Source organism: Xiphias gladius, chromosome 1 (genome assembly GCF_016859285.1).
Source record: "Xiphias gladius isolate SHS-SW01 ecotype Sanya breed wild chromosome 1, ASM1685928v1, whole genome shotgun sequence".
Lineage (NCBI taxonomy): Eukaryota > Metazoa > Chordata > Actinopteri > Istiophoriformes > Xiphiidae > Xiphias > Xiphias gladius.
In genome coordinates, this window is record NC_053400.1 from 183,408 (window position 1) to 204,000 (window position 20,593).

The following is a 20,593-nucleotide window of genomic DNA, read 5'->3' on the forward strand; positions in this document are numbered from 1 at the left end:
TGTACTATTCCCCATGTATTTAAGTCCAGTCACTTCTAATGCTGAACAGGATACAGTATTGATCTGTGCACCCCTCTATTGTACCCCACCCCAGTCAATTTACCTCACTGATGAGATACAATATTGAGGACATAAGCTATTAGGGCTGTTATTGTGTGTGTGTGTGTGTGTGTGTGTGTGTGTGTGTGTGTGTGTGTGTGTGTGTGTGTGTGTGTGTGTGTGTGTGTGTGTGTGTGTGTGTGTGTGTCTGATGGTGAACTTACATCAGAGTGTAGGCTCACCTAATGTGTGTTATTTTAATACAAAGCTCTCTCTTTCACTCTTGCTCTCTGTCTCCCTCGTTTTCTCTCTCTGTCTCTCTTTCGCCCTCTCCCTCTCTCTCTCTTTTAGACTGCGGCGGCAGCAGCAGAGTCCTGGTCTTTTTGGGAAGATGCGATCAGCTCGTTTCAGCCCTGAAAACCCAGACGGTCTGACCAGCGACATGGATGAGGAGGAGGAGGAACTGCAGCTCCAGATCCCATGACACATACACAGATACAGTTACATACAGTGACACAGGATGTATTGTACAAACATTCGCAGTCACATAAAGAAGGTGACCGCTGATGTTTGGAGGAAAAACTTGCATCTCCAGAAATGTCAAATTGTTTTTATAACTGGAAGCAGCACTGTCTTCTGCTCAGCCAGCAAGTTTTTAAAGGAGCATTCCATAAATTTAGGAAACATGTCACCCAGAGTCAGATCAAAAGATCAGTATCATCTGATTTCCTTAACTGATTGCTGACCATTTTAATGATCAATAATCAATGTATCATTAAAAACAAATAAAAATACAAAAGCTATATCAAATAAAATACCCATTTGTTTTTTTTTTCAAGGCGCATACCTTATTCTTACATAAAACAAACACACATTCCCATACACTCTTGGATTCACTTATGCTTGGACATACTTACATATTTAGACACACAGCAGCAAGATCAAACCCAGCAAGAGTACGACAGACATTAACAGCATGTGCGAACAGTTTAATACTCAATGAAAGGATCTTTGTTAAATGGACTTCTTGACAAACTTCCACCAAACCACACTAGCAGAAGCCAACACATATTATTCTTTCAGTGTACCCACTCTGTCTTACTTCATATATTACAAGCATTACAGCTGTCTCATCTGAACTGTGCTACTGTATTCAAACAGGACTCAACCCCACATCTCCCTCATCAGTGTTGATACTTGAAACATTAGCTGACAGCTATGAGGAAAAAGCCTTAGCTTGAAAGTGTTTGATATATCACAAGGGAATATTAATCCTTTTAGGAAGTGACATGTTAATAAAATGGTCTACCAAATTTTAACCAGTATTTGTAAATTTGAGCTTTTTTTTTGTAAATATTAGAGATTCAAAGTTTTTTTCTGATTTATTCAAAGTTCAAAACCAACACTGGGAGTACACTACAGAACTTTTAGTCTCATTAGAGCCGCTAGTTGGATAGAATTACAGTGAATGCAAATAAGCTCTATGCAGTTCTGCACAAGCCGAAAACCGAGACCCAAACCCGCCTGGTACTGCCAGGCTATAAGGCTATATTTTTGTCATTTCTTTTTTCAAAGACAATGTTATATACTTTCTTTGTAATGGTTTTCTCACACTTAAAAAAATAAGTAATCTGACGACAGTAATAAACCAACAAAGAATATAGCATGGCAGCCCAATAGCTCCAAACATATATGACCTACTAGCAAATTAGCCATAGGTTTAGTGGCAGCACACAGTAAGAAGTTTGTTCACAAGCCCGTGAAGTGATTTAAATGTTGAACTCTTGTCTGAAGATGACATCAGAACATTGTCTGCAGAGCCAGTTATGAGTAGTATCATAAGTCTCTGTATTAATCTACCCACCGCTACAATGATGGTATATATTTTAAAAATGAGGGCGAGGTATGATCTGTAAAAAAAAAGAAGAAAAGAAAAAAACAAGTATTTCCGTCACATATTACATTGTTTGAGGGAAATGTTAAATTAGATAAAAAATTAGTAAGGACTTGTAACTATTAAATCTGATCATTTCATGATGTAGTGTATTCCCAGCATGACTGGAGCTGCTGTGTCTCTTTCTGGTGTTACCAGGCACTAATATGCATTGAACTGAAAACTGCATATTCAAAAGCTAGAGTTCAGTGGTATTGTGCTTCAAAGGGAAGAGATCTAAAGCTGAATATTTTTCCTTGATGCATTTAAGATTTAAGGTTTAGGTTTTGTTCAGGTTTAAATTTTTGAAAACGTTTTTCAGTCTGTATTGTCATTATAGTTAAAATGGAAGCTTCCTTTTCTGCCTACAAAAGGGTCAACAGGGTCGACATCCAGAGTTTCACTGTACAGACCAGTATTCCAGACAGCAAAGGCTAGAAATATATCCAAAGTTCTTTGTTCTGTTCTGGGTTTAGATGTGCAGATATTAATTTTTTTTATACAGTGTTTATGCTGATATTCAGTATTTTACAATATTGTAATTTTCCTGGGTAAAAAACTCTGAAATCCGAAGTATTGATATCCAGTAATTCCCTCAGAACTGTATTCAGTCAGGGTGGAAAAGTTTCCAAAACAGCATTTAGACCATCATGGGATAATGAAACACCCACCAAAGCCCAGGCCAATAAAATTCCTGTAGGCTTAATACTCACAGGCTCCCTCAAGACGACCCATGTATTCAAAACTAGGGGGTGTTTTGGATACATTGGGTGTACGACTGAAGAGTTAATTTATTTGTGCAAAGCTTGGCTGAGCTAAATGTCCTGTCTGTTAAAGACCTCTAGTCTAGTAGTGGATAGATGCAGTTGTGAAAGCAATAGAACATTCATTGATCCTCTACCACCATTGACAGTCACTCTCAGTCTTGGCCTCAACTCCGATGCTGAAAGGGGACCAAGATATTTTTACTGATCAGGATTCTGAACTATTTATGTTGTTGTTGTTGTTATGGTTTAGTTTTTATAAATGAACTGTACCCAAGTGGATTTGTATTAGCTCTATAAATGTCAACTGTACATATAAAGAAATGTGTCACTGTCTTTTTTGTCCATACTGTATGTATTCATAATGAGTGTGTGTTAGAGTAATTATGTCTTTTATTTGTAGAGCACTTTCCACAAACCAGTAGTGTCTCATTACAACTTCAAACTTTTTCTGCTTAAGGTAAAAAGTACATTTTCCTAAATAGACTGAGTAATTATTCCACAGGCCATTAGAAATATGATAAAGTTGCCGTGGTAATGTTGGTAATGTTCTTGCTTAGGTTAATCAAATCGTAATTGAAATACAAACACTTTTTTCCTGTGTGTTTATTTAAGATGAAAAAGAAGCCAAAGTGGGAATGGAGGAGAAACTGGTGTTATTCTGCCAAATAACCAATACTATAATGCAGAGGTTTGCAAACTGTGAGAGACAGAGGGAGAGACAAAGGCTGGTCAGGTGCATGCCAGTGTTCTAAAAACAATAAGAAGTTAAGAGCCATAACTGTCAAATCTGAAAACAAAAACATGAATATTTTTTTTGTTTTCCACGGGATATCAGTATCTTCAATCCATCATGAATTAATGTCCATAAATCCATTTAGAAAATTAGATGGAAACTTAAAAGCAAAAGTTGCTTTTAAGTTCTCCTCATTAGTGTTCATTAGCTGTGTGTTCATCCATGGATATATTTCAAAAATGAACTGCTAATAGCTAATTCCGCATTCTGTCAATGGTGTCAATTTGAGAAAATGTCAACAAAAATAGCTTTTAAAAAAATCTGGTGACAGTGACTCAGTGCAACAATGTGGGTCGCTGATGTGTTTTTAGTCATTTTTGGAAACAATTGAGCCCTTTGGCAAAGAGGAAGAAGATAGGTTTTGATACACACAATGCTTGTTGGTAGGAGACATTCAGTGTAGATTTCACTGGATTTGTTGATAAGAAACAGAATATCACTAGACTTATCCTTTTACATATTCATCTGACACAGCAACATTAGCATTCATTTGGAGCTGTGTTTTTGTCCACCTGATGAATTTAATTACAACATTCTCTCTCCTTTTTGATCTTTTTGGTCTGCTAAATGCTCCACTATGTTCACCTGCTGGTCTCTAACTGTGTCTGTCTGCTGTTTGATGCTACGTATTTAGTGGACAGTACAGTGGGTTTATCAGAACTTTTTCACTGAAAACAGATGCCTGCTGCTGCTAGAAATTAGGTTGATGAGAGGAGCGTCTGGGGATGAAAAAACAAAAACAATGAGTTACTGGGTGATTTCAGCACTCTGTGATTCAGTGGTTAATATAAAGAATAATGCAGGCATAGGAGAAATGTTTTAAAGATACTTTTTTAAATGAGCATAGATAAACTCTATGGTAAAATAATAGGGAGAAAAATTACTGTAGCATTAGAGGGTAAGAAAACCAGTTAGAAAAATCAGAGACCAAGGAGATGGACCAAGAAAGAACATTACACTCACACAAACTCTTGTGCTGTGTTTGGCAGTGCAGACTGTGAGGCAAAGTTGACACAGTAATGAACCTTAGCCTGACTTCCCACACACAGCATGGGGGAGCAGCTCTCCTCTCCCTTTGAGATCATATTCATTACTGTGTTTGTCTTAGAGAGAGAAATATAATGTATGTTTTACCCTTGTGTAGGCTGGAGAAAGAATTACTAAAATCATAAACACAACTCCGGGCTGTGTGTGTGTGTGTGTGTGTGTGTGTGTGTGTGTGTGTGTGTGTGTGTGTGTGTGTGTGTGTGTGTGTGTGTGTGTGTGTGTGTGTGTGTGTGTGTGTGTGTGTAAATGTCTAGCTTGATCCCATGTGTACAGTAGAAAAGATAACTGAAAACTGTTGGTTAAGCATGACACACACTGTAATGTGCTGAGGGTGTGTCTGATGTTCAATGTATTTGTTGGAGGTTGTTGTTTTTCCTCTTTGATGTCCACAGATGCGTGTGAGTTTGTGTGTGTACAAAGCCTGGAGCCTAGTTCATTATGTTCATTTTCTCACTGTCTTTCTCATTAGGCCAAGAATGGCTGACAGCAGTAAGGGAGAACATTATATTGATCCTTCTATAATTAGTCCACAGCTAACACAGGATCTCCTTGTATGCATGTACTATATGTGTGTGAGCATCCATGCATATGTATCACTACAAAATACAAAACAATGTGAAAATTATTTGTTGTGTTGTGAAAAATAATTGAATCGTGGCCTGTGGGGGTTGATCCAGTTCCCTGCATCAACTATGGCTGTGATGACAGGCTCCCTCTGCCTTTCTATTCATTTTATTGCGCTAAATTGCCGTCTGTCTCTTTTGAAATAAACCAATTTAAGCTTGACTGCATATGAACGAGGCCAATAAATGAACCTGTAGTGGACACTGCACTTCTGAATGTTGAAAATTGGGGCACCACTTTTTATGGAAGGAAAATGGATTACATACATGAATCACTCGAATAATCATGAGTAGTAAACTATCAGTACAGGGATCTCTTTCTCTGCTTTGAAAGAATACACAAGATCATAACTTGGTGATAAATTAGGGTTTATTCAAGCTGAATAAGCAACAATAAATGAGGCAAAATTAATGAACATATAACAAATAGGTCGGAATCAAACAAATGAATAAAGTTGATCTTTGAATGACAAAATGAACTGGACACTTTGTCTGTGTAACTTTGTCTGGTAGTAAAGAAATTAATTGTGTAATTCAGTTACAGCAGAACGCTGTGGGGACAATGTACTTCTCTAGGACTTAAATTAGGAATGTAAAGCACTATCTGACATCAACTCTTATCACAGACAGCAGAAGTAAAGTTTTTTTTCTTGCCTAATTTTGTAGGCTGGGATTCAGCTGTGAGCGTCATCTCACAGCTTTCCTTTTTGTTGACCTTAAACAGGTTCAACTGGAGCCAGTCTAACTTGCAACTCTCCCTGCAAGGGGCACTCCCCAGAATTCAGCGGTTGCCAAGCAACAAGGATCAGAGAATGGCATGCTCAGCTGATCTGGTGACTTTGCTTCAGGGTGGATGGACTAGACCCTTAAGGCTCATGAAGATCTTTTGTAAGCATGCAGGAGTCAGTGGCTGTAAACTACAGCGATTCATTGTGGTTGTTGTCAGATAAAACTCTGCTACACTCATTTTCCTTAACTGTGCTCGTTGAAAAATCTTGAAAGTAATACCGTTGGCTAGACAATAAAACTTCCAAAATACTATCAAAGCAAGACTTACTGAAGTACAAAAATAATAAAACTTGAGCTCATTCCGTTTGGCATTGAGTTACAAACTGGGGCTAAAGATGAAAATGCATACAGCTTGACATAGCAGGGCTGTGTTCAAAAAATCTAAATGGCAATATATTATGACGTACTCCTTACTGATGCGTGCATTGATACGGGTGCTACTGTATTGATACGGCATCACTTGCTTTGATGGCAGTTTTGAAAAAGAAACATCACCTACGGTGCAGTGAACAATAAAGCCAATAGGTGGCAAAAAAAGACACAAACAGCACACATCTCAATTCAAAATAAACATGGATGAAAACAGGGAAAAACACTATCCACCGCCGCTTAAAACTGAAGGCAAAGATATGGGAGCGTTTTGGATTTTTGAAAACATGAGGAAGTTGGGGGTTGGACATAAGTTCCGACTGCCCAGTTGTGCCTTAGCACGCATGTCCAAGCAACAGACTCTGCAGTTACAAGGGAACATTAAGAACGACGTATCCGGGGATCTTGGGAGGAGATTCGTGAGCAACTAACCCTTTCTGTGCATGCATCTGTGTAAATACAGGACACCTACACCACCGTGGCAGCAGAAGCACTGCAGATTTCTCAGGTGAGGGTTAATTAACCTTAATGAGAAAACTCTGTGGTTGTACAGTACAATATAATGACATAATTATACAACTATGACTCATCTTGTGTATTTATTAATGTTATTTGGGCTTGGTTATAAATAGAATCTTATGTTCTGATTTCAGAAGAACCAGAACTATGTACAGAACAAGAAAGGGCTGAAAGTGGTTCTTCCCCACCCTGCAAGAGAAGAAAGGACTCTACTTGTGCTCTAGCACATTTATTTGGTCAGAAATTTTCATTTTCCCAAAAGACAGGAAACCTATGTCACTACATTATCAGGCACTGGATGAATTCAAGAAATACAAAGAGGCAGAGGCATTGGCTCTTACTGAGGATGCACACAGTTGCTGGAGGAAGCACCAGGCTGATTTCCCGTTACTGCCTAACCTAGCTAGAAAGACCCTCTGCATCCCAGGTCCAAGTGTAGCTGCAGAGAGGGTGTTATCCACCACTTGAGACATAGTTACAGCTCAGACAAGTACTCTGAAACCTGAGCATTTGGATCAACTGTCGTTTCTCCACAAAAATCTGAAAACATGTGAAGGCTTAACTGCCAGTACAACACTTTTAAGTTTGTTGAAACAGTTTTATTTACTTTTTTTTTCAAATAAAAGAACTAATATGGCAGGTCTTATCGACCACTTAAAGTGCTTTACACTACTGCCAAATTCACCCGTTCACACTTTTCTATACAAACAGCGCTTTCTATACACATTCACATTCAAATACCGATGCAATTTTGGGGTTCAGTATCTTGCCCAGGGACAATTTGACATGTGCACTGGAGGAGCCACAGCCGCCCCCTTGAAGTCAAGCGAAACCAGAATATTATTTCTGCATCAGAAAACTAAAAGCATAAGCGACAACAAAAAAGGCCATTTAAAATTAAAAAGTTAAAGGATATTTTATTTGCATTTATTAATAACTGTGTCTTGCGATACGTACCGTATTGTGGCCTCTGTATCGTGATACGTATGGTATCGTGAGGGAAAAGAAAATGCAGGAATCCAAAGTTTAGTAAAGTAAAATAGGGCTGGAGAAAACCTGAACACTAACAAGAAATAAAGACACAAAGGACTAACTCGAGTGGTTTCCAGTTCTGCTGTTAATTTTACTATCATGAGAAAACATTGGCCTCTTCGCGTTGGAGAAAGGTGGTTCCATATCTGGCCAATGTTTATTCTGACAATTTAACAGAGGTGAGAAGGGCATTCGGAAACTCCTGAGCGTATTTGAAAAGTTATATTTTGGGAGGTGAGAAGGACATTGGTAGATCCAGGGAGTCTCTAAAAAGTTTTATTCAAAACACACTGTTTATCTCCTAGTGGATTTCAGAAAAGGCGGGGTGTCCTCACTACATTCCTGATACACACACGCACTGGTCCTTACCATCAGTACAGACTGTGCGCTAGCTGAGAAACATTAAAGGACAAACAAGTTTTTGCTTTCCTCTTATTTTCACCATCATTCACTGTCTATTTTCCATTTAAGTGTGAAAGCTCATTCTGACTGTGAAAACAGTCAAAAGAAAACCTTAACTCAAGGTCTGCTTATACGCTTTTTATGGTCTTCATTAGCAGATGGAGTTCATTCAGTTGTCATGGAGATTACTCAGGGGTCATCATATGACCTCAATGTGGGAATTCAGTCATTGGATGAAGATCATATACGACCACCTATTATCGTGTGACATGCAGAAGAGAGATAGGGAAGGGGTCCCGTTTTTAGGAGCCTAACTTGGATACTAAATACTACATCTGAATAAAAATAATCACAATATTAATTTTTATATCTCTGGGAATTCAGAGATGCATAAAACGCCTTGTAAGTTGCAAGGCCTGTTCCAATTGAAATGAAAGCTATGTGACTTGAGGAGTCTGGCCAGTTAAGCCAAGTGAAGGAATCTCACAGGAATGCTCTTGGCTTTCACTTTTGATTTAGCTCTGTCCCTTCTGTCAGGTAAAGTCAGGTAAAAAATCTACATAAAAAAAGTACAATGTTAGAAATCATTTAATTGTTATAAGAATAACATTAAAAAAAGTAACAGGTTTAAGAAGTAGAGCCTGCCTGTCCCTGGACACTGACTGCCCCCTCAGGACTCAACAATGTGTGAGATAGGCCAGCATGCATCTTCTTGGCAGTAAGACCAAAACAAGGGTTGTCAACGAATATTCTAAATTCGCTCATATAATTTAATTGTTGAAAAAAAAAAAAAGACATTCAATTGTAAAAATGAATGTTCAACTTTGAAAAAACGTAATACTACTGAGTGGGCCTATGCCACTGAACAGGATGCACTGTATGACGGACATGAGTCATAACATCGCTTTCATTGTTTGAAAATGAAATACAGGTTAAGCTGAAATGAGACAATAATTCAACCACAACCGTGTGGTAGTGATGGCAGAGAGTTCACAACCCAACTCGATCACAGGGAGAGTGATTTGCACTCTGAGCAATCTAAAAAGCCCCATTTGGAAATACTTGAGAATTTGGTCAGTAGAAATCTAAACTGTGGAACCTGGAGATAAAGTTGTATGCAAGCTATGTAGCTACAGTTAGCCTAACATTCCAGTGCTAGAAAAAGCGAGGGTACAACTTAAAAATATGCACCCGAGTAGTTATGTCTCTCGTTATATTGGTTTGCCCTATTGGCGACATAATGTGCAAAAATAGATAATCAAATGGTTCAAGCCCTTTGTTTTTTTAGAAGGAATAATCAAACGCAATTTTTGGCCAATTTATACAGTGCTAATCAAAAAAGTATAAAACAAAATCTTTTAAGGCTGTGTGGCATTTAGTATACTGTATGTTAGCTTTAGTGGTGCTACAGTTACCAGAGTCCTAATCATAGTTTGTTTACAACAAAGCTGATGATATGCAAATTAAAACCTTGGATGAATAATGAACTGGTTTGTTCCCACTTAAATATGGTACGTTTTTCAGACCTGTACAATTGCCCAGCTTTTATGTGTAGAAACACCCTCCATTGTTGTAAACTGTGGTTACCAAGAGCCGAATGCCTCGAATATGGCTACCAGAGGTTGAGATTTGTCACTGGAAATCCTTTTATAGGGAAATTACTGTATGAAGAGGAGATCTTCACACTCATCAAATTAAGAAAAGAATGAGTGTGCATGGGATGTAGAGCTGGAACACTTTCATGTTCAGTTCAAAGTTCACAGGATTGACATGATCTATTCATACAAAGCAAATATGACCATAAAACATCTTTATAAATGTGGCTATAGGTCAATAAATAGTTGAGACAATACACAGAGTTATAAGAATCCCATTTTCTGAGGCTGTTATTTCTTGACAAAAGGAGGAGATAGTCTGCTGGGATGTCTACACAGACACTGAGGAAGAATGAAGATGGAAGTGCATGCAATAAAAGAATTGTCCCTTTCAGTGCTGTCACAGTAGAAAGGACAGGGTGTAAGTGCTTCAAATCTGATGGGCAGATGAGACAGAAAACACCAACAACAAATACAACTGTTTCTGGCAGGTTCATTCTGTTTTCGTGACAGGATCCTGTAATGTTCCTGACAAACACACACACACACACACACACACACACACACACACACACACACACACACACACACGGCTGTTGTCATAGATCTAAGTCCCAATATAGTCATTCTAGTGCCTCCATGGCCTCCTTCCCAATACACACACACACAATATAAAAAAGATGGGTGTTGAGACGAGGTGTATCTGACAATAGTGTTTCCACAGGGAAATTCTCTGAGCACGCACACTCACACACAGTTGAGTTTCAGTCACAGAGGGCATTACTTGCTATCAGAGAAATCTAAAGGAAATGTGGGAATTCTATGAAACGCAAGACATACTATATAAATGGCAACAAGTCCTCCAACCTAAAGGACCTATACAGTCAGCCTATGTCAGACTATGTCCTCATGATAAAAATAATAAACACATGGTTAACGTTGTGGAACAGTCACGATTTGGTTAAGCTTAGGCACAAAAAATACTAGGTTAGATTTAGGAAAAGATAATGGTTTGGGTTCAAATAAATGCTTCCTTTGATTACACACTTGGTTACACATGTCTATGAGCTCTGAACACTTCAAGCCAAGAGCGACAAGGCGTACAGCAGTGTGTATTTCTGCCGTAGTGGCTTGTAATGTGTATTACCACTGGGGGACTTTAACCAAAGTAGTTTTAAAGCTGTTTTTTATTTTCATAAGATCAACCAATGCTCTCCTCTAGTGTCATCTTTAGTCTCATCTATGTTTTAGTTGTCTAAAAAACATCTGCTGTTTGAGTGGCCTTGTGTTGTTTTTGTGACACCAATGTTAAACTCACCACTTGACGTCCTTTTCAATCACACTGGTAACATCTTTTTAACCTGAGTAGTCTTGAGCTTGTGGGAAATTCTGTTTAATAAAGTCAGCTTAAACAAGAAATATTAAAGGTACCCTACCCTATGAGCTCTCTTCTAATAGGAAAAAGACTTTTAAAGTGTCTTAAAACCTGCATGCTAGCTAGCTGTCTTTTTCTTCCTTGTCTTTTGTTGGCACATTGCTATGTTTCTTGACATCTTGACAATTAATATAGTAGTATGAACTGGTGACAGGAAAGTATATTGGATTGTTTGATGCTTGTTAGTGTGCATCCTCAGCCAAGTGCAAGAGACACAAATAAATCACAAACCTACAACAGTGGAAGAAACTCCACATGGTACCATTAAATAAACAATATTAGTTGTTTTTGTTTTTAAATTACCATCCATATCTAAACAAATGGAGTGAACCATATGTCATACTGTAAATTAAGGTTATGTTCCAGGGCAGGACATTTAGTAATTTGTGTTATTAAAAATGTCAATTTGATTTTTGAATTCAGCTTTCTTACTTCTAGACCTGAAGTTCTTGTTTCTCTTTGGCTCTCGATACAGTCTCCTCACACACAACTATAATTTGGATAAATGCTACAATAAATTCATCGGTCAAAATGTATCATGCAGAAGTTGACAGAATAACTGTGTAATATCAGTTTTTTAAAAATCAGATTTTACTAAACCGCTTATACTGACCTGATGTATGATACAGTAAAGTATACTGTCTAGCCATCATCTGCAGCGTAACTGGAATTGAGCATCAGAGGCTGAGAGTTACATCAGACTGTATTGTATTTTTAATTAAAGGACAACTTGTAATTACAGGGCTCTACTAGCTTCCATGTTAAACTGCAGGAGGGCAATGATAGCTATCAGAAACTTTTTAATCACTGATTTGAGTATTTCAGTTTACTGTATTTTAGTCTTTTCTCTTCTATCCTGACTTTATTTTGCAGGGAGAAGACAGACTGTCTGGTCTCACTGGCTTTAATTACAGGCCCTGTCGCCTGGCTTTGCTAACTCACTGTTACGGCGCACGCACGCACGCACACACACACACACACACACACACACACACACACACACACACACACACACACACACACACACACACACAAACACACACACACATATGCTTGTACTTCTATCTTTGTGAAGACACTCGTTGACATAATGCATTCCCTACCCCCTTACCCTAAACCTAACCTAAACCTGATTCTTAACTGAACCCTAAAACAAAGTCTGAACCCTCAAACAGCCCTTTGAAGTTGTGTCAGAAAGTAAGGACTGTCCAAAATGTTCTCTCTCCAGCCTAATAGTTAATAGTTCTCACAAGGATAGAAGTACAAGTACAGACACATACACACACACATTAAAATTTCTGTCCTGAATGATTTGAATATCAATATGTAGCAATATTTGCTTTTCATGGTCAAAACTCTCTTTACTTTTGCCTTTATACTGAGGTGATAGTCTTGCTGCAGAGTTTACATTTATAATTCATTAAGACGTCATCAAACTTTAATGAAGCCCATGCGGAAATACTGTAGAATCATTGCAGCTGCAAATACTGATTCAAAGGAGACACTGAATAATAAGGGCATAGATCCGATAAAATAAGCAAGTGAAAGTCATTAAAAAGAGCTAAATACAAGTACAGCAGTAGTGTCTAACTGAAAACCCATTTAGTCATAATTTTCCAGTCAAAAATAATACAAACAATTTTTTTTAATATTTATTGATGTTTTTATTATTAAAAGGAAGAAAAATTTCTTTAGAGAATGTTTTTTCCTCTCAGTTGGCTGGTGGGACATGTTGCTGTCTGTGTTTGATTGACAGCAGCTGGCAGACTGACCTCTGCCAGCCTACATTTCATGGGCAAGCAGTTAGTGGTGTTGAAGAGTAAGGACAGAAACTAACATTTAACAGGACCTGACATTTCTAAGTACATTTACATGGTGATTAATTTGCTGCAACCGAGCAGCTAATTAGCTACTGTATCTAACCTGCAAACTGGTGTTAGAATTGTGCTTTCCCCCATTAATGTTTGGATAGCTTGTTCAACAAGCTAAGGTGAGGGACAAGACCTGTTCATGTTTCTAAGCTAGATAAGAGTAAGACTTTAGCTGGAAAGCTAATGTAGGTTGCTGTTTAGAGTCTGTGGCAGCTGATGTATGGCTGTTAGTCTGTGTGACCATTAGTCAGTGGACGCTGTCATTACTGCTTTATGCTATGGAAGCTCATGAAAGCAGCTTGGAGGAAGCAGCAAATGCCACCAGAGTGGAAGCAAGCAATCGGCGTGTTCATTCCTAAAGAGCAGAACTCCCATACCATCAGCCAAATCAGAAGCATTGCTTTGTTGAATGTGGAGAAGATTGTGAAGATTCTCTTTTCCATCCTGGCAAAGAGAATATCCAACTTCCTCATACATCGACACAAACTGCCAGAAGGCTGGAATCCCAGGCTTCCCCAGATGCACTGAGCACTCTTCTATGGTTTGGGACCAAATCCAGAGTGCAAAGAGAAAGAAGAGCGACCTGCACCTGGTGTGGTTAGACCTCGCCAATGCATACAGCTCAGTGTCGCACAAGTTGATATACTTGGCCTTGGAATTTTTTCATGGCCCAGATTGTGTCAAGAACATAATCGCTAGATACTTCAGCAACCTGCACGTGTTTTGTTCTGGAAGGCTATACAACAGGATGGCAACAGCTGGAATGTGGAATTGCCATGGGATGTGCCATTCCTCCCATCCTATTTGTGACAGCCTTCGAGAAAATCCTCGGAAGAGCCAGGCAGGTAGTCGGGGGTATCAAGCTACCATCAGGCGAGAGGCTCCCACCCCTGAAGAGCTACATGGATGGCGTCACAAGTATCCTTCAGGCGTCTCCATGCAGAGCAAGGCTCCTCAATCGCTTTGAAGAACTGATCACATAGGCAAGAATGAAGAACAAGGCTGCAAAGTCAAGAAGTCTTTTGATAAGGAAAGGAGTGCTTCAATAGAAGACGCTGGAGGAGTGTATGTATATAGTCTTTATGATTAGGGATTTATGTATATAGAATTCTACATTATATTTACCCCGTTCACTGGCTGCCCCCTGAGCTTTGGAGCAAGCTCTGTGTGAACTGCCTGCAAACAAAAGCTCATGTTAACAAGCATTTTGATCTCATATCCAACATTAAAATCCTATCTAAAAGAGGTCAAAAACTGTCAGTAGGTGACGTAACTCAACATGGTTACAACACATTTTCAGAACTGAAAAAGGAAGAATAATGCAAATCAGTGATCGGTACTGTTAGAAAGCTACAGTAAGGACACCAAAGTCACAGCACTTTAAGGGATCTACTGTAAAACATAAAAATAACACAAACAGCAGGTGTAATGCTCTACATATAAAAATATTACTTATAATGGTAATGTATTTCTGATCTAGAAGGTTTTTTAGTTTATACTATAGGAAACATTTAATCATCAAAGTATGGTTATAATTACATAAAATCTAATTATTACTAGGGATTGTGGAACTTGTAACCAGCCTGTATATATCCTGTATATATCCTGAGATAAAGAATTGTCCAATATGAACAAATTCCAAGGGATACTGGGCTGCATGGGAAGTACTACTCAGTCTGTGAAATCTGTCTATAATATCATCTGTGGCTGTCGAAGAGCTCTGTCAAGTCGAAGAAAATAACTCTGATGATGTCCTGACTTCGGCTTGAAGACTACTAATTTAGATCAGAAATTTGTGGAGGTATGAAGTTTGAAAGACATGGCTATTTAGGAGGCAGGGAGGGTCTACCAAAAATATACATTTGTTTGCATCATGGGAAATGCAGGATCCAGTGTTTTTGGACTTTTTAAAAGTCAGGATATCTTGACCTCTGCCGAAAGTCCATCACTGACTGATTGAGTTACTGACTGACTGACTGTGTGATGAAACTACAGCATTGGTCAGATGGCTGAGTGTTCGATTTTCTTCATTAGCTGTTGCTCTTTCAAAATGAATTGCTGCAAACAATTTCTATCATCTTCATTAGTGGGACATTTACAGGCAGTTTTGCCAATTTGGTGCCTTTGTCACTACATTTACTATCACACCCTTTTAGCAATTTTTTTCAAAAAAGCACATAGTAACAAATATAGTGACTTTTTAGACAAACCTTAGCTACCTTTCTGTAAAAGAGAGTTACCAGTATTGACCTGCAAGCGCAAGGCCGGGCTTTCCCTCCCACAGGCAGGTTTTTCTAAAGGGGAATTAACCATTTTAATGACAGTGATTGCCTCCCCATGTGCAAATGTTCAGCCAAAACAAGTTACCAACTGACTCTATTTAGCAGGGGCACCCAAGACGATTGCGATGGATTTAAAGAAATAAAAACAAGCCATACCGTTTTGGGTGCAGTCCTGGCACAGTGCTGGGGAGATACAGTAGTTCTGGCTACGTGAGACTGGACCATGTATTACGGAAGTCAGTTATCTACAGTAATCATGAAAACAATTATCAATTACAATATCTCAACACAACGGTATACTTAGTCTAAGAGTCTAGAGCCGTGCTAGCAGCATGCAAGGCTGTACTTAGAACTTCTATAAATGCTTTCGAGCTAATGTCAGCGTTGTACGTTAGCATTGTCATTGTTATGACAATGCTAACCTGCTCATCATCAACTACATCAAGCAGTACTGAGCAGTAGTTGTCACATGCTTCTTCTGTTCTTTAAACTTGTAAAAACACAAACTTTCCTCACTCCAGAACTGGATGATGTTGTCCAGTGTGGAATGAAGGCATACAGCCACAACAGCTCATAACCTATACAGGTGCTGCCAAGCAGTGACACCACCTCCACTTTTAAAACTCTGCTCTCCTCATAAAACTTCACCGACTGGAGGTTTTAATTGTTTGTAACTTTTTCAATCTCATTCACTATCAAGTTGAGGATTAGACGTGTTTGTGAAATGTAAAAATAAATGGCTCATAAAACAATAGTTTATCTAATGTTAAAATAGATTAATTATCTAGAGAGATTAATTTATCTTGGCTCAGTGAAACAGTCCATTAACACTTTTCCACATCAAAGTTTTTTCAGTGTTCCTTCTAATATTTAGGCTTGAGTGTCCCATTTGCCTCTACGTAAGTCTATAAATTCTCTTGATGTCTCAGGCTATCCAGGAATAAAGCCATTTTTCTGTTTATTTCATTCAGGCATACACCTGATTAGCCACAACATTAAAACCAATTACTGGTTTTAGTGTTGTGGCGGATTCGTTTATGTGCTGATGTCAGCAATAACTTTTGAACAATAACAGGAGTAGGCTGAGTCTGATTAGAATTGAGTGGCTGGTGTTGTTGTTTAAGCTTTGTCTATCCAGTGTGATCCTTAGTGTGATCATCAACCCATGTGTTTTGGTATAGTATGCTACAGAATACCATACTACTGTATACATTGTTATGCCATTTTATCTTATACTATACCATACTATCCAATTCTATGCCATGCTATGCTACACTATGCTACACTATGCTATATACTAGGCTATACTTTACTATACTATGTCATACTGCTGTATATGTTATGCCTTGCTCATTCAGCTCATAACAAAGAAGGGAGGCACGCACAGACATTTATTACAGATAACTCAAAATAAGCAAAGGAGGAGGTGTGAAATCAGTAGTCAGTGGTGAAGTGTGGCTATTTGGTGCCATGAAACTGTAGGTGCTAACCTAAGGCTACATGCGGAATTAACAAAGGATAAACTAAAAACAACCAAGACAAACAAAATGACGTTGGGTATCTGAAAGTCACCAGCCTTCCAAGAGGGAAAGAGAGAGCCATCTTGAACACAAACATGGCTATAGAGGATACATGCCAGTTCCCTTATTTAATCTCTCCTCATTTGACCTGGAAATTGTTCCATTTCGCCTTCATAAGAGCTGTTCCATTGCTCTTATTTCTGCTCTGAGGATCGAGAAGGGATCCTTGAAGAGATGTGTCAGGATACACACCAAGACCAGCTGTCACAGAAGTCTTCTAACAGACACATCCCTTTGTTTGAAAACTTTTGGTGATTGGATACCCCAGCTGATCAGGCTGATTTGAAACCGCATCATCACATGACTGTAGTTTGAAACTGAAGTTGCACAGACAAATAACAAGAGTTATTAATTAATTGTTGTTATTAAAACTAATACCAAGTTTTCAATTTAATTAGTTTTCTGACTCACCATCTGGTTAAAAATAATGGATCTGTGTTAACTTTATGTCTGACTAACAAACGAACCATAAACTACTTTCTTCATTCATTAGAAAGATTTTTCTCTTCAGGATCTAATATTATTTCTCCTTTGAATCTGTATCATGAATAATGTAGTCAGGGAGAGGAAGAGATACTGCTGTCTTTCAGCAATAAACACATTTTAACTGACTAGCATCATTTTCATTCAGTCGCATGTAAGGTTGAAAATCCCGATGCGTTGATGTGAGATATAGGCTAATGATTTGTTTTTTTACAAAAACAATGAGATAAACAATGAGATATAATCATAACCTGGATTATTGAATGATGAATTTCCAAGCAGAATATCAATAAATGCAGAAGCAAATAATCATTAAACTAAAAAAAAACTTGTTGCTGCTATTATAAATTGTCTTGTACATTCAGTGTCTGAGCAGTGAAGTCCATTTACAGACTGTGGTTGTTGGTTTGACTGATCTGTACAAAGAATATATATAGGTCAATACAAGATTTTAATAAATTCACAGATGTTTGTCAAACAGTTTAAACATTTCCAAACATACAGAAAGATTGAAAAAGCAAACAAAAAAAAGAACAAGAACAAAACCATCTGACAGCTGTGATCCAATGATGTTACCCAGATGATGATTCAGAAGAAAGTATATCTTATCTCTCTAAAAACATATATCCTTGATTCCGCTCTCCTCACATCTTTTCCTGCATCTCTCCTCATGTTTTCAGTGGGAGGGACTAAGATACATGGAGAAGACACAAGTGAAGAAAACACAATAAAAGGAATTGGACATTGCTGAGTTTGCTCGGTCTCTCCTTGTCATCCCCAAAATGCTGGCTGTGAACACAGCACAGGACGGCACTGATATGGTGGCCAAGCTTTGCGCCTTCCACAATGAGGCTCAAATTAATCCATCTCTACAAAGTAGATAAAAGGAAATCATTACAACATTTAAATACTATCATAACAGCTACTGTATTATTTCAGATTTTCTATATTTTTCTCAGAAAGCACATTTTATATATGTGAAATAACTCTTAAAATAATAATTCTTACTTAAATTTGATCTTCTCCTGAGGTAAAATGATCAAAATCATCTTGTACAGGAGCAGGGCCTTTTATCTGCAGAGTTGTTCTCTGCTGTGGTAATACTAAAAGGCCAGCTGATATAATGGAAATCTCCTCTCCAACCAGCAGTTAAAATCTCTCACCTGGCCCCTCTCTGACTGATGTGGCCGCTCCTGTCTGTCCATGATGACAGTAAACATCAGGTTTCATTGGTGCTCAAGCTGTGACCTTCATTTCTATCACGCTGATGGAACAGCTTGTTGGCATGTAGCCTGACAGGGCTTCCTTAGCTCCAATCACATTAAACATAATTGTGCCTTTTCTGCTTGTTGGGGATGTAATATTTATAATATGTTATGGTACAGTGTAGTTCTGTATGATACTGTGTTGTCTCCCTGTCTTGATTGGAATTATGTTCAGATGACCTTTAAACATGATTTAAAGTAAATCCTGGAATTCCCCTGTTCACCCGTCTCCTACTTACCGTTAATTATATATATATGACATTTCACAAAACACAACATTTCACAAAACATAATGACATTTGACTAAACATTTCACAAAACACAACAACATTTCAAAAACACAATGACATTTCACAAAACAGATCTCAAAAAAATATTTCAAAAAACATATCACAAAACACAACAGTTCACAAAACACATTTCACAAGACATTTCACGAAACACATTTCTGAAAACCCATTTCAAAAAACAGCACTTCAGAAACACAACAACATTTCACAAAACACAACAACATTTCTGAGTACATAACATATCACAAAACACTATCGCATTTCACAAAACACAATATTTCACAAAACGCAACATTTCACAAAACACAACATTTCAGAAAACACATTTCTGAAAACACATTTCACAAAACTCAACATTTCACAAAACACATTTCACAAAACACAACATTTCAGAAAACGAATTACACTAAACATTTCACAAAACATTTCACAAAATGCCATATTTCACAAAACACCACAGTTCACAAAACCCAATGACATTTCAAAAGACACAACGACATTGCACATTTACAGACAGGGTGGGACAACACTTCTTTTTTGTTAGTGGACAGAACCAAAGTAAATTCAGAGTTTATTCAATGGATTTGTTAAGGTGGGTTGGTGCCAGATTAGATTAGCTGGAGGGATGCGCTAAAGTTTACACCGCTGTGATTGGTTGTTTTGCTGGCAGGCAACTGATGACACTCTGGGCATGTGTTGCCGTTTTCCTCAATTCATTAAATACAAAAACTGATTCCTGTAGCATAAAACCCCACATCCTTATGACATTTTGTTTTGTGAGCATAAGCAAACACGCATCCAGACTGTTGCACTTCCTCCTGTTTTTTTTTTTGTTTTTTTTGTTTTTTTAATTTTTCCAACTTTTTAGCTTTTTTTCTTTTGTCATTCTTGTTTAAATTTTTACTAGTAACTAATTTAAGTTGAGCCCTCTTTAAACTTGCTAGTAGAGAGAGATCTGGTCTGTTTTTTCACTGTGAAAATACTTCTTCAGCTACTTTTTTTGAATGCTATCATTCAGCAATGCTACTGTTGCACAGCAACTCCACAGTTGCATTGTTTACACCAGGGACCAGCTGAACGCACTGAGGCTGGCATGGTGTCCATAACAACCCCACCCCAGACATTGAACTGCTTGGGCAATGTCCATACTGTCATGTCCCATTCTGCTCCTTAGGTCATGTTTTGTCATTTGTTGTAGTGTTTCCTGTTTTATTTTGGTGTTACTAACTCTTCCTGTCATTTCAGATCTCCAATTCTTGCCCTCATGTTTTTCCTGCCTTTGTGATTGTCTTCCCCGCCCCTGATTTGTGTCAGCTGTGTCCTAGTGTCACCAATGTCTCCTAATGTAATTAGTCTCTGTTCTCCCTTCCCTCTGTGCCAGTTTGTTTTCAATCCTTGTGACAAGCATTCAGGCCTTCTCTTAGTGTTAGTGTTCCTGGTTTTGATCTCGTCTTTTGGCCAAAACGTTTTGGATTTGTT

General features: G+C 38.1%; 1 protein-coding gene across 3 annotated transcripts in view; it reads left to right on the plus strand.

The window, feature by feature from the left end:
* The window catches only part of ccdc102a (coiled-coil domain containing 102A), a 74,403-nt gene extending 71,337 nt beyond the window's left edge, over nucleotides 1–3,066 (plus strand). For all 3 annotated transcript variants that reach the window (XM_040124089.1, XM_040124096.1, XM_040124104.1), the window contains exon 10: nucleotides 391–3,066. In XM_040124089.1, the coding sequence (XP_039980023.1) occupies nucleotides 391–523 (133 nt within the window). In that variant the 3' untranslated portion in view covers nucleotides 524–3,066. The remainder of the gene's footprint in view (nucleotides 1–390) is intronic.
* The last annotated feature ends 17,527 nt before the right edge of the window (nucleotides 3,067–20,593 follow it).